The sequence below is a fragment of the Uranotaenia lowii genome, chromosome 2, assembly GCF_029784155.1.
Source record: "Uranotaenia lowii strain MFRU-FL chromosome 2, ASM2978415v1, whole genome shotgun sequence".
Taxonomy (NCBI): Eukaryota; Metazoa; Arthropoda; class Insecta; order Diptera; family Culicidae; genus Uranotaenia; species Uranotaenia lowii.
Genome location: NC_073692.1, coordinates 192,291,396 through 192,306,973, shown reverse-complemented (window position 1 = coordinate 192,306,973; position 15,578 = coordinate 192,291,396). Strand labels below are relative to the sequence as shown.

The 15,578-nt window shown below is 41.3% G+C and overlaps 1 protein-coding gene across 1 annotated transcript; it reads right to left on the bottom strand.

Annotated features, from left to right (window-relative positions):
* Nucleotides 1-6,654: 6,654 nt before the first annotated feature.
* LOC129742212 (uncharacterized) lies at nt 6,655-12,723 on the bottom strand. Its single transcript, XM_055734084.1, has one exon. It carries the CDS (start codon nt 12,721-12,723, stop codon nt 6,655-6,657), a length of 6,069 nt encoding a protein of 2,022 aa, XP_055590059.1.
* Nucleotides 12,724-15,578: the final 2,855 nt, after the last annotated feature.

Sequence of the window (15,578 nt, the reverse complement as noted above, 5' to 3'; positions counted from 1 at the left end):
AAAGGGGTCTTCACTTTTCTTTTTTTTTTTGTCTACACGCTCTGAATTTTTAAAAGGGAATGGGTTATTAATAAGAAGTTTGCGAAAAAGCTCTTTACCGTATGATGTAACTTTAAACTTAAAGTTGAAACGTAACAAGTGTCAATATGTGCACTGTTGTACACTCAACGACCACGAATTGCGACAACAATGCCACCATAGGCCTATTTGAAGGCTTGCCGTTAGTAAGATCGAGAGAAACTTACCGTGCTAAAGCGCGCTTGCACGCCGTTACTGGATCGTGACAAACCAGACACCTACCGTTACAGCCCACAGGCTCTCCCGTTTGCCAGAGCGAGAGAAACTGGTCGTATTATGCCGCGCGCTGATACGCCGTTGCCAGAACGAGACAAACTGTGCAAAACAGCTATGAACAACCAGCGAAACTACCATCCTGTTGACAATATCCGTTAGCCGATCGTGAAAAATCGAGCGCAGCTGGTGAGCATACCGTACTAGTGTCATCGTACCCAATCATGTCATTTTAGTCCCAAATTAATGTCGTTTCGTCAATATGTTACAGTGTAATCTGAGGATCGCCATGAAATCACCGATCAAAAGTAACGCGAATTGGGAGCGCGGTAAAACTCTTCTTCTGGGCTCATGGCGAGGTTGGTTGGTAATGCTTCCTTACTCAGCACACTGTAACTATTTTAACCATCACCAAAACAGTCTGATTTTAATTCGTTCAATGTTAGCAATAAGTTGAACGTTTTTTCTGTTAATTTATTTTAATTTGTTAGATCTAAGCCTTTTGTTTTTAACGGTTTGTGATCTGATGTTAATATACCATTGTCACGTGAATTAGACTTAGAGATAAAACGCACATAGGGACCTGTTTTTTGCCAAACCTGGTTGGCGTATAGTTATGTTTTGTTGTGGAATGTTAGGATAATATAACATTTGAGATCTGGCGGGCTATAGGCCTGCGTTATTTGTGATTTGTGGTGCACGTTGTTGTCCGTGCGGAGGTCTGCTCCATCTTTGTTGCCTTGTGCGTCTCTAGTCAGCTTCCTGTGATATAAGAAGCTTTTTATAAATTTTTCATGAGCTCCTAGCCGTCGCTCATGAAAAATTTTTCCGTGACAATGGGGTTGTGTAGCATTTGAGTTTGTTTAACGTATTTGTTGCTATATTATTATCTGCGTGTACCTGTCATCATCATCATTTGAGTAAAATTTACTATTTGTGCTAAAACATTTTCTGCGTGTATCTGTCATCATCGTCATCGTCATTGAAGACAAACATAAACAAAATTAGTGTGAAGCAAACGTGAAAAGAGCAAGCTAACCGAAATCGAAAAGTCGCCATTGCGTTCGGCTTAATTACCGCGAGTTTGCTGCTGATTCCACCATCTCGTTGGAGGTACACCCGCGAGGTGCCCTGGAGAACGAGACGCTGCTGATTCCAAGACCGTTACGGGAGGAACGAAAAAGAAGTCGATTAACCAGGTCAGTAAATTCCTACACAACATCCTCGAGCGGGCAAATCAAGACAAAATGCTCTCCATAAACAGTTCCGTATGAGGCTTCGTGCAGAATTCCGGGAAGGCTAGGGAGCGGAAGGATCCGAGATCGGCAACTAAACGGAACAAGGCAAGAAAGTTCCGTTTCCACGGGTGAGTCTGATTGGATTTTTGATAGTAAACAATCGAACTGAAGACTCCTTTTATAGAGAGCGGACATCGGAAGAAATAACTTCCGATCACTATTGGCTGCAAGGAACATTTCCCAGATCCCCAAATTGGGTGAGTGCGGATGGACTGAGGAACAGAAACGGAGATTACTGACTGGTTTATTTATTTAAGGGCTTTTATTGGGAGCTGAAAACCGACGCTGCCTGGAGTCTGTCTTTTCCGGAGCCGAAAGTTGTTTCGTCCGGGAGCCGGAGTCGTGTTTCTTCTGGAAGTTGGTCGATCAGCTGCTGTCAGTGGTGCCCAAGTCTGCTTCGGTCATCGGATGACATTGAGGTTGCTGTAAAGGAAAAGTAAATAAGAAAAGAAACATGTAAGTACTAGCGCTAGTCAGAAGAAAGAAGAAGCTGCAGCGAAGTAAGAAGAAGAAATAAGAAGCAGGTAAGCAAGAAGAAGAAGCAGCAGTAAAGGAAAAAGAAGAGCAAGAGCGAAATAGAAGAAGAAGAAGCAGAGTAGAAGCAGAATGGAAGAAGAAGAGTAGAAGCAGAATGGAAGAAGAACGGTAGAAGCAGAATGGAAGAAGAAGAAGGAGAGGATGATGATGAGCGGGAGAAGAAGAAGTAGATCGAAAGAAAGTATGCGGTCTGAAAATTAAGAAAACAATGATTGGAAATAGAAATAAGCAACAAATTTGTTTTGGTTTTGTTTTGTGGCGTAGTTTTATGTATGTTTTGGTGATTTGTGTTTCCTCCCCCATTGCTAGCCGGGAGAGAAGCAAAAGAACTTCAACATTAGCTTGAGAAGCGCTAGTTTCAACTAGCACCAGCTGTCAAGGTAGATGAAAACTCGCCCCTTGAACGTTTCCGGATTTGCCCAAAAAGGCTTCGGCTGCTTCTATCAGCAAAAAACGCCAGCAGAAGCGGTCAAACCCGGAATTTGACTACGCGATGCGTCAGCGATACGATGAACCACCATTCGTCTTGTATATTATCGCTTTTGTGCGAGCTTCCGGCCAAATGTTACGGTAAGTTGGATTTGCTAAAAGTTAAAGTTTTTTTTATTACACCTCGAATTCAACATTTAAGATTCACATAAATTTACCAACCTTTTTGATACTAGGAACTCCACTTTTGAATGTAGCACTTTCATACTATCCTTCTTGACCATCATCTGGTTCATTAGAAAAAGAAATCGATTCCTTTTTACCGGAACAATAATCGGGAACATCATTCTTGACTTCTCATTAACAATATTTCGCATCTTCCGGCTGGATCTTTGAGCTGGAAACGGAGAGCTCATTTGGTGCACTGAAATTACATTTGGGTAACTGTTAGGTTTGGATTAATTTATGAAGATATGAAATCTTTATGAAATTTATAAAATTTATGAAATCTAATACCTTTTAGCAGCTCCTTTTTGTTCACTCACAAAATAGTTCAAAAAACGCGTTCGGCTGCTTTTCCAAAATGGCGATGAAACACTAAAAATTTGAACCATTTTGTGGTTATCACTTGAGAACTAGAAATATGGTTGAAATAGAAACTAGAAAAATTGTTGTAAAATAACCATATTGGCAGTTTTGAGGCAAAAGGCTTAAAATGGTGATTTTTGAATCAAAAATGGTTATAAAAAAATTAGCGTGATAGTCGATATTGAACGCTTAAAAAACGATTTTGTTTTTTTTAAATTACTTATCGAACTAATAAACTTTTACAAAACTTTTTTGTCTTATTGAAGAGTGTGGAATTACAAAAAGAACCTTGAACGGCATTCTATAAACCGACAAAGTTATATAGCAGTCTGTGAGCCTTTCCTACAAAACGCTTCAAGGCCCTCTCGAAAATATTATCAAAAGAATATTACATGTACCTTATAAAACTTTTCGGATTCAAATAATGTTGACGGTAGAGGAATTGATAATCAAATTAAACTTTCAAAAACATTTGTTAAAATTTTTATTATTTCAAGAATTATTTCACAATGTTTCATCTACATAGGAATGTTTTTCTAAAACTATACTTTACACTTTTTCTGATCATTTTCTGACTTATATCTTAGAAAATTATAAATTCATTGCGGCTCAGAACAAACACAATAATTGCATCTGAGGAGGCTCCAAAACAAAACTACGAACTCCTAGCAGGTGATCAAATATTCAGTATGCCACCGTTCCGGATGATTGAAGAAATGAATTTCATTCTTTGTTGTTCTCATAAAAATAATTGAACACAATTATTCATACTGTTCACTTAGAAAATCACAATATTCTTGAGAGACAACCTAATTTTTCGATTATTTTCACGTAAAACTGCAATTATCGGTAATCAAGACAAATTCCAGTGAGAGGTACATTTCCAGTGTATAATTCCACTGAGCAGCATTCCATTCCTTTTTTGACAAGGGACGACGTCAATTTCATCCGTTGTTGTGCCAGGCAAACGCGAAAACACTTATTCCTTCCTTTGCTTTCGAAAAACATCCTATTGTTGACGTTTTGGTCGATTACTGCTAACTTTCTTTAATAAACCCTTTGCTCCATATAAACGTTTTAAAAAGGCTACAATCAGTCAATAAGCAACATTTATAAAACAGAATTTTCTTGCTAAGACCTTATAAGAACGAGGGTACTGAGAAAGTATATAAAAAGGCTTTTATAAATCAAAACAGGTTTGTATGAAGGTATTTCTTGACTTTTTCAAAAGGTAAATATTTTGAGATATAAAAATGTTTTATAGCATGCACAAAGAGTCAAATAAAAAATTAATCAGAAAAATTTATTGCTGTTTCATAAATTGACTTTATAAGACGCTTGTGTAGCTGTTCTGGAGTGAAGTCGTGAAAAGGTTTCCAATGAATACATTTTAAAATAGTTATCGGTATTATACATCACTTATAAAACTCCTTGCAAAAATTATAAAACCTATTTTACTTTTGTGTGTTACTTGGGTAAGTTCATTGAATATCAACGACGAAAAGGATTAAAAAAAATATCATATAGGTTGTCCCTCCTTTTCGTTCTATTCAATTTTATCTAACGAGATATCATATCTTATCATACATTTGTTTAGCTGGTAAAGCTTAGCTTGTGTTTTTGCTGTGAATGCTGTCGTAACCGGTCGGTTCCTTGAAGCGTCCATCATGGCCAACCCAAAGGACGCGCCAAGGAACCGACCGGTTACGACAAATGGCATTTGTATTCTTTTTGGGATATATAGTACCTATGAACATACTAGTCGATAACTTCGATAAAGGTAGACTAGAAACTAAATTATTCTTGATATTCAGATTTTGAAAAAACTGAGACCTAAGACCTAGAAAATGAGACTAGTAGTATCCTTTCGACTGAATTCCCTTAATTCGAAGCGGGGTTCCTCGCTTACCCAAAAATATACCGATATTTTTTTCCGCACTTCTGTTTCCCGCAACAATCACGGATAGAATGACGGTCACATGTTCGTCGCTCTCAGATCAATGCCATTGTCTGATTACTCTCTCTTTTGCACCTTCACATTTCCTATAATACCGAAAATTGCGTCTCATGTAAACAGTAACATGAAGCGTTTGCATTTAAGACACCTAACCAAATTTTGTTCTATTTCTCATATATCTTGAACTGTAAAGCCACATTCAAATCATTTTTTACTAACATACATCTTATTCACTACAGACACTTGATACCTAAGACTTGAGACCTTACTCCTGAGACCTAGGATTTTGGATCTGAGGCCTGGATATGAGAACTAACACATGCGACAGAGTCCTAGGACTCAAGACCCGAGCGCTACCTGAGACATGGGACTTAAGACCTGATATATGAGAGGTAAGACCAGAGAAGTGGGAAGTGAAATATGAGTCGTGAGAAGTGAGACGTAGCACGTTAGAAGTAAAAAGTGAGAAATGAAACGTCAGAAGAGAGTAGTAAGAAATGATACATGAGACGAGATAAGTTGAACGTACGATGTGAAACGTTAAAAGTGAGAAATGAGACAGTCGTGAGAGATGAGGAGTGATACGTGAGACGAGTCTCAGTCCTTACTTTTCATGTCTCTTGTCTTATGTTTCAGGTCTCAAGGTCACAATTCTTCAGTCTTTACCCAAGTAACCAAAAGTTCCATAAAACGGTCTCTTAAAAGCTTACTCAGCCCTGTTTTAAGGCTGTATAGCATTCTACTAAGCTTGAAATTTAAGTTCTTATTGATACTTTCAAGTTCCATAGTCAAAGCTGAGTAGAAGGCTATTCAGCCAATGCATAAGACTTTGTAAAAAAAAAAACAAAAAAATAAATTTTGTCTAGTTTCAACCTTTATTTGTAATTTGATATATCTTTCCTTCCCGAATAGAAATGTACCGTGAAAAGACCATGTGTTGAGGCTGTTTCGGACGTTCGTTTAGCAGCAACGTTTTTGGTTGGCATAGCTAAAAGCTAATAAATTTATTTATTATTCGAGGTTTACATTTCGATTTTAGTTGTGCACTTACATTGTATAACCTCCAAATTTAACCTCAACAATAAGGTAATTATAACCGTTAAGTAATTCGATGGAACTCTAGATGACGATATAATTTTAAGTTTAGATAATAGTAATTTGAGGATTACAGGAGTTTTCATATTAGATGAGCACTTACATTGTGTGATTTCCGAATTTATGAAATCCACGATACGGTTAGTTAAATATATCCGTTTAGATACTCGATGGAATTCTAGAAAGTATCATTTTTTAACTTAGAGAACAGTTATTCAAATTTCTTATACTCACTATCCAAATTATGAAACAGAACTATGTGATTGTATAATTTTAACTTGGAAATTCCTAACTGAGTTAACAGGTGAATGACGATGCACTTTCTTGCTGATATTCAACGAGTTAGTCTGTCTTCTCAACTGTCACGACGATCGCTGTTTTGCCATTGGTGTCTGATCCACAATTTGGTAGGGGCTGGGGAGCGACCAAAGATGCGGGAACATCCCCCCACCCGTAAGACTAATGATCCATCGATGGCTTACCGATATCCAAAACCGCTATCTTCGCTACCGGTCTTTTCAAGATCCCACTCGATGTTTGTACAGTAGCTCGACGAACTCTCCCATCTGAACCCTTTGCCACGTCCAAAATGCGCCCTCTAATCCAACCATTCCGCCGATTTTCGTCGATAATAACTACCAAATCTCCAGGTTCGATTGGCTTCACTTCTTCGAACCATTTGGTTCGCCTAGCGATGGTGGGCAGATATTCCTTTATCCACCGATGCCAGAATAAGTCTACGAGATGCCGAGTGTGATTCCAATCGTCTCTGTTGGCCAGCCTAGGATCTACCATTGTCATAGAAGGTTGAACTGCCCCACTGGAACTAAGCAGAAGGAAGTGATTTGGAGTCAAAGCTTCCTGGGAGTCATCTTCAATGGAAACGAAAGTTAGAGGCCGAGAGTTGACAAGGGCTTCCGCTTCAACGAGTATGGTAGAAAAAGTTTCTTCATTCGGCGTTTTCGTTGTTGTCATGGCAAAAAAGGCCGTTTTTACCGATCGTACAAGGCGCTCCCATGCGCCTCCCATATGCGGTGCTGACGGAGGATTAAAGCACCATTTTGTCACGGTGTTGGTGAATGTCTCAGCAAGTTCTTTATTGATACCCCTGCATTCTTCGATAAGCTCATTACTTGCACCCAAAAAATTCGTCCCGTTGTCCGAATAAATTTCAACGGGGGGCCCTCGCCGACCTACGAACCGTCGTACAGCCATCTTGCAGGAAGTTGTGGTAAGGGAATGAACGACTTCAAGGTGGACGGCCCGGATTGTCAAACAAGTAAACAGGGCAACCCATCTTTTATTCGTGCTGCGTCCTACTCTAATGTTCATAGGGCCAAAATAGTCGAGGCCCACGAAAGAAAACGGTCGATGAAAAGCTCTAAGGCGAGCTGCTGGTAGAGGGCTCATACGGGGAACCGCTGGCGATGCTTTGTAGACCTGGCAATGTGTGCACTGTTTACGGATGCGACGAACCATCGTCCTCAATGACGACACGTGAAACCTCTGTCTCAATTCGTTGATGATCGTTTCTGTGTTGCAGTGTAAGTACTTTCTATGATACCACAAAACGATCAGCTCGGTGGCGTGATGTTTTTTGGGAAGTATTATGGGATTACGGGTATCATATGATATGAATGCGGCTTCGCTGATCCTGGATTCTATGCGTACAACTCCATCTATGTCAATAAAAGGAGACAATTGAGCCAATGGGCTATTGCGTTTTATGCGTCGACCGCCTCCCTCTCTTAGTATTGCTATTTCCGCAGAATATACCTCGTTCTGAATGGTTCGAAAAATCAGCTTCTCTGCAGCGATCAACTCAGCTTGTTCTAAATGTCCACTTCTACCTGGAAGGCGCTTTGATGTTTGACAAAAATTGTGCACGTAACGGAAAACATACCCAATAGCATTTAGTAGACGGTTCCATTGCGAAAAATTGCCCCAATCGATCGTCAAACCGATGACCTCGGGAACGTGATGAATGTTAACGACTTCTCGTTTAAGTGATCGACGTTCTTCAGGTACTTCTATCAATTCCGTCGGTAGCAGTGGCCAACTCTTCTCTGGTCCGTACAGGAAATCAGGGCCGTTGAACCAACGAGCAGTGCTTGAAAATTCTGGCCCAGTTCCCCATTTGGTGGCTTCGTCAGCGACATTTAATTTGGTTGGAATCCACCGCCATTCACACGGACTAGTGGTTTCCAAGATCTCGCCGATGCGACAGGATACGAACTGGTTGTATTTTCGAAGGTCAGAATTGATCCAGGCTAAAACGGTGCGAGAGTCGGTCCAAAAATACCTTCGAGTTATCGCCAACGAATGTGCTTCCACTGCGTTCTTCGACAGACGACTTCCGATGATCGCGGCTTGTAATTCAAGCCGTGGAATGGACAACGTTTTCAGGGGGGCCACTTTTGATTTCGCCGATACAAGCGCGCATTTTATTTCCCCATTTATTTCCGTTCGTAGATACGACACACAAGCGTACGCAGACTCACTTGCGTCAACAAAAACATGAAGTTGAAGGGGGCTCAGTTCATGTGATGAATGTCCAGGAAAATACGGTCTAGGGATTCGAATATCTCCCAAAAACTGAAACAAATCAATCCACTGTGACCAGCGAGCCTTCAGAGTTTCGGAAATGGGCTCGTCCCAGGTAGACTGAGTTCGCCAAATATCCTGAATCAGAATTTTTCCATGGACAATGAAGTGCGAAAGTAATCCAAGGGGATCATAAAGGCTCATAACGACTCGTAGGACTTCTCGCTTAGTCGGCCATTCAGGAACATGCCCTAAGTTCGACGAATAGGTGAATGCGTCTTCCTCACGCAACCACAGCATCCCCAATATGCGCTCCGTCGCGCTTGCGGTAACGGTTTGGTCGCACAAAGCAATTTTTTTAATAGAAGTTGGATCAGTTTCTCCTACGGCGTCCAAAACTTTTTTCGAGTTCGAGGACCACGAGTGTATTTCAAACCCCGCTTGAGAGTGGATATACTTTACCTCCAATGACCTTTTCGCCGCTTCCATTTCGTCGTCGAAACTCTTCAAAAAATCGTCCATGTAATGGTAGTTCAGGATGCACTCCACAGCTTCCGGAAACCTGTCTGCAAACTCTCGCGCATTAAGATTTTTCACGTGTTGAACGGAGCATGGCGAACTGGTAGATCCAAAGGTGGCGACTTTCATGAGGAAAATTCGGGGTGGCAGAGAGGGATCTTCACGCCAGAGAATTCGCTGCGCATTTATGTCTTCGTCTCGTATAAGAACACGGTGGAACATTTCTCTGATGTCCGCGCACACCGCGATTCTTCGTTCCCGAAATCCAAACAAAACTTTTGGAAGTGAAACTAGCAAGTCCGGACCCTTCAGGAGCATCGAATTCAGGCTAATACCATCCACTTTGGCAGCCGCGTCACAGAAAATACGAACTTTCCCGGGTTTTTTGGGGTTAAGGACGACTCCCAGCGGTAGATACCAGGTACGTCGAACATCGGTGTTGTCTATCTCCAGCACAGTCGCTTCTCGCAAATAACCTTTTTCAATGTATTCGGAAATCTGTCGTTTTACACTGGCCCCAATTATCGCGTCAGTTTGCATACGTCGCTCGAGGCACAGCATGCGTTTGTAGGCCATGGGAAAACTATCAGGAAACTCGAGAACATCGTAGCGCCACAACAAACCGGTTTCGAACCTTTGCCCTACTCGTTTCGTTGTTGCCTCCAGGATCTGCCGAGCTCTTATATCGTCATTAGATTCGGGATCACTGTGTCGGGAGATTCCCAGACTTTCTACCGCGAACGACCGCTTGACTAAATCATGTAATCCGTCCAATTTTATCGAGCACTCGCAAATGTGCATACTGTACGTTGGGCTCGTTGGGTTATGCTCTGAGACAGGACCATGAATTGTCCAGCCAAGGCGTGTCTTTGTAGCGATCGGGGAATCCTTCGCACTTTCTCGCCTACGAAGTGGGACCGCCAAATGGGCGTTGTCATTTCCGATCAGGATCTTTGGGATCGCGTTTTCGTAGTCGGTAACCGGAAGTCCTGACAGGTGAGGGTATCTTGCAGCCAATTGCTTGTACTGTAACGTTTGGGAAGGAAGGGCGAGCTTTTGAACCGTTCGTATATTTGAAAGCGTGTACTGTTGTGATTTTTTATCTCCAGCAATATCTACGTTCACCCATTTAGAATTAGCTTCGTCACGTGTCACATTTGACGTCCATGTTAAACATAGCATTCCCGTTTCTCCTTCAAGCCCAAGTTGGTTCGCGACGCTTTCTTCCAAGAGTGTTAAGGACGAACCGTCGTCCAGAAAAGCATGGACGTTTACCGAACCTTTTTTACTATGCAGCGTCACAGGAAGTATACGATACAAACAAGATTTTCCCGCATGACGATGGTTATTTACGGTTCCAGCCTCAGGCGACGATGGTTTGAATGTGTGAAGCAGAGGGTGGTGTTTGTAGTCACATCCTTGTTCTCCACAAGCCTTCTTCTGCTTACACGGGCGCCTGCCGTGCGGGTAAAGGCAAGTACGACATAGGAACAAACTATGTACGAGATCCCAACGCTCTTCAGTAGTTTTCTTATGGAATTCAGTACATTCGGGAATCTTGTGCCCAGATCTGGAACAAATTTTGCACTTTTTAGGATCGCTTGTTGTCGGCTCTCTGCTCTCCTTTTCTGATGCAGAGGTAAAATTTTGTTCAGCGTGTGCATGTAAGAAGCCACGTTCTTTTCCCCTTTCCGATTTAGTCCCTTTTGGATCTGGTTTCGCGCTCTTTGGCAACGTCACTTGTGTAGCTGCTTTGATCAAGATCGACATGAACGTCGCAAAGACTCGTAAATTTGGCTCCAAGAACTGTTGTTTATATATTCCCCAGTCCATTTGAATATTGACCGGCAGCTTTTCTACAAGCTCGAAGAGTAATGTCGGATTATTCAAGTGTGCTGTTTGTTGACCAGCCTCGATGTGATTAACCAGACTTTGCACCAACATACCGAAGGAAATCAAGGAATCGAGTCTATCGGGTTTTGGTGGTGGTGTCTCCTTCAGCTTCTTCAGAAGTGTGTAAACCAGGATCTCGGGACGGCCGTACAGGGTTGTCAAGTTTTCCATTGCCATGGGAACAGTAGATGGGGATAGTAAGTAGCTACTCACGGCATCCAATGCTGGTCCTCTTAGACAACGCTGTAATCGAGACAAGTTTTCCACATTGGAATATCCGCAAGCTTGAGACGTATTGTAGTACACGCTGCTAAAGAGTGGCCAGTCTTCGGGGTCACCCGAAAACAGTGGAAGATCTTTGCCCATTACTTGTCGAGCTGCAATATGGCTAGGGCTCGGCGCTAAGTAATTATCATCAGTCGCTGGGTTGACGTGACTCATCATATGCGTTGGCGTCGGGTTCGGCACGGCAGCAGGATTTGACAACGAGAGAGAACCGGGCACGTAATATGAAGTTCTCGGAAGATCGACGTTCTCGGTGTTCATTAAACCAGCTTGGGGCGGATACATTGAGTGCCCCGTCGATATTGGTAAACATTGGTTGCTAGGAACTTGGGCCACCGGAGGAGGCGCAGGTGCCACCACAGGTCCTGATGGACTCGAATAAATCGGTGCTGATGCAGGAGTTCCCGCGGCACTTGTGGACATAAGAGCGCTTCTTATTGAATGGTGTACATGGGTGTTCACTCCACCCACAGTCGCCGCACCGGTACTCGTACGCAGTAATAAAGGCTGTTGCACGGCAGTCGCGGAATAGGGAATAAACATACCTGTCGGTTTTTGTGAATAAATAAGGGCAGGTTCTGTAGCAAGGACGCTAGTTTGCTTCGGTATTGTAGAAACAAGAGCCGCTTGAAGCTCAACAGGAGCCTGGATACCACCCACGCATATCGCATCGTTTGTCGTCATCACGGTAGGAACTGCCTCTTTGGCAAGCGGGATAACAGTTGAATTCGCTACGCTGCCTAGGAGTTTATCCACTTTCCACTGGATTATTTGACTCGAGTTGCATCGATTGGATTTTCGGCTTTGCCGTTCTTCCTCGTCCGCTACTTCCTCCTCGAGAACCCGGAACTTCTCATTGTGGAAATCTTTCTCCAGATTAAGTTTACGTTGGTCAAGCTCTAGTTGCTTCTCCTGGAGTACCTTCATCTCCTCCAGCTTCTGCAGTTTAAGCTTAGCCCGTCTTCCAGTGGAGCTTGCCGAAGACATCGAGCCGGTAAGTGATTTTGCCGGGGCGATAATAGTGGTCTGCTTCTCGGTTGGTGCGGAGCATCGGATACAAACGAAATCCTTATCCGCAATGCTATCGTCAACACCCGCGCACTCGTAATGCCACCAAGAGTCACATACGTCGCACGCCACCATCCGGCTAGAGTCCGGGAGCTTGCATCCATCAGCTTGGCAACTATGAACGGCTTCGGACGCTGACATCATGTTGTTTGAACAATCTTTTAGAGATGTTGAGGCTGTTTCGGACGTTCGTTTAGCAGCAACGTTTTTGGTTGGCATAGCTAAAAGCTAATAAATTTATTTATTATTCGAGGTTTACATTTCGATTTTAGTTGTGCACTTACATTGTATAACCTCCAAATTTAACCTCAACAATAAGGTAATTATAACCGTTAAGTAATTCGATGGAACTCTAGATGACGATATAATTTTAAGTTTAGATAATAGTAATTTGAGGATTACAGGAGTTTTCATATTAGATGAGCACTTACATTGTGTGATTTCCGAATTTATGAAATCCACGATACGGTTAGTTAAATATATCCGTTTAGATACTCGATGGAATTCTAGAAAGTATCATTTTTTAACTTAGAGAACAGTTATTCAAATTTCTTATACTCACTATCCAAATTATGAAACAGAACTATGTGATTGTATAATTTTAACTTGGAAATTCCTAACTGAGTTAACAGGTGAATGACGATGCACTTTCTTGCTGATATTCAACGAGTTAGTCTGTCTTCTCAACTGTCACGACGATCGCTGTTTTGCCATTGGTGTCTGATCCACAATTTGGTAGGGGCTGGGGAGCGACCAAAGATGCGGGAACACCATGAATTCCATTTTCACCGACCATTAATTGCATGGTTTACACAATGATTATTATCGTCCTCGATACCGTAAATGTACATTGGAATTCATAGTTTTCGACCATACATTTCATCGTTTTGGCAAAAATAACCATGAAAAAGGGGTATTGTTATGCAGCGTGACCATGAAAAAAATGGCGATTTTCCATACATTCGGAAGCTCAAAAATATGAAGTTCATGGTAATATCAGCTTCCATTTTTTCACAATAAAACCATGAAAATCCATTTATTTCTATTGTTGAAACGAAGATGGAAATCAAGGTTTTTCTATGGTATATGATTATAGTTTTAACCGTGAAATTTCATGGTTTACTATGAATAATTTAATTTTTATGGATTGGAATAGTTTGCTAAAGTTCTTTCTTGTTTCAAAGAATTTTATTCGTGATTAGTTGTGCTTTTCAATAAACTTTATAAACGTCTATTTAAAAGCACGGCCAATCAGGAATATAATTCCTTAAAACACGAAAAAACTGTAGCAAACTGGTTTATTGAAAAAAGAAATTAAGAATTTTATATTTATTTATACTTAATTGTTTGAATTCCTTTTATTATAGAGGTTATTGTTGCTTAAGTTCAACCCTGATTTGAACTTAAATCCATGAGCGATTCCATGAGCAGAAGCATTAACACTCCTCGGACCAGCAACATTGCTGCCAACTTGGACCTCCTGTATCCTCACAAAAGAGAAATTGGCTATCGAAGCAGATGATTCCAAAATCGTGTTCAGATCGTTGAAAAATGCTAAATTGTCATAGGCAGTAACGTTATCTTCGCTGCCTGTCCGATGGTCCTTTGTATTAATAAATATGGGGACTAATTTCAGCAGATCGATCAGTAGCGTGATGTCCGTCGCTGTTTTGCTTTGACGGGAGATTTTTGCACCAAAAAACTGGCGCAAAGGGGCTGTCAAATCTGTTGCCAAAAATGTAGTTCGAATAACTGGTTCCCGACGATCATTTACAGAATCATTTGTTCAAATTAACGATGTTGTTGTACACAAGAGGTGCTAGAAAAAAAGAATTTTATATCGATAAGCACAAATTAGAAGGTTTTAAGTACAGCTACTTACAGACACATTCTATGACGCTTATTGAAACACCGAGGTCGCGTTTGTCATATGAAAAATACTAAGTAACACTTTAATCAGCTGACAAGCGTCGATAGGTCTCTGTTGATTAGAGAAGGCTCCTTTAAGCTGCACTAAATGGTGCAGGACCTTCAAAAGAATTTCCTTCAGCTTGCCTTGAACATTACATTTCAGCTCAAGCCAAACGAACAACTCCAAAACTTGTTTACATACAGTTAGTCTAACCTGCGGAAAAAAGGTTTATTGTATTAAAACATTGCTTAAGAACATCTAAGAAACAGATCTATGCACTTACATATATGTTACTTTCAAAGAAGAAATCGATTGATTTACTCCTGAACAGAAGCGTTACAGCATTTTTGTCGTCGTTCACAAAAAGATTTCCTAACTTTCGGAAGTGATTACCGCTTGAAGTCGAAATGGTGTCCATATAGCCAGCTTCAAAATGCAAGTATTGAGGCCTGGAGCGTTGCTACCCGGAAGCCGTACCCATAGTTGCAGGATTCTTTCTGAATTGAGCAAGGAATCATTCAGATGCAAATAACCTAGGATAATATTATCGAACACTTCGATAAGCATGATGTTCGTCTTCAGTCCTTTTTGATATTCGGCACCGGACCATGGTTCAAAGATGGATTCTGGCCAGGCAGCTAACTCTACTTGGTTGGCGTTCCGGAACTGGTGGTAAACGAATTGGTAGAGAAAGCTCGGTGGAAGAACCACTGGAAGTTCCAGCATCCCCAGCTTCCTCCTTCGGATAATTTTCAGAATCGTTGTCCTCATACTGCAATGGGTTGCTGTTGCTACTAGTTGAAGCAACTGGTTTGAGGTGGTTGATTGATTCGTGGTGCAAATCCATGATCGTTCCGATGTTGTCATTCTCGCTGTAGCAGGAGCCGCGAAACTGCTAAAAACTACCAAAAAAATGAGTTAAAATTGTAGGGAATAAGATAAATGAAGTTAGTTATTGTTAAAAAAGGACTTACCACGGCGATTTCACAAGAAAATTGTCAGCCACAAAAAAAATATTTTGGCCAAAATGGCACGCGGTCGCAAAAACAAATATCTACACGAAAAAATTGATATATGCAAAACTAGCAAAATTTTACTAATGTTCTTTTTGGTTTGGATTTTGATTTTACCATGAAGTACACTGTAACAATAATAATTACAA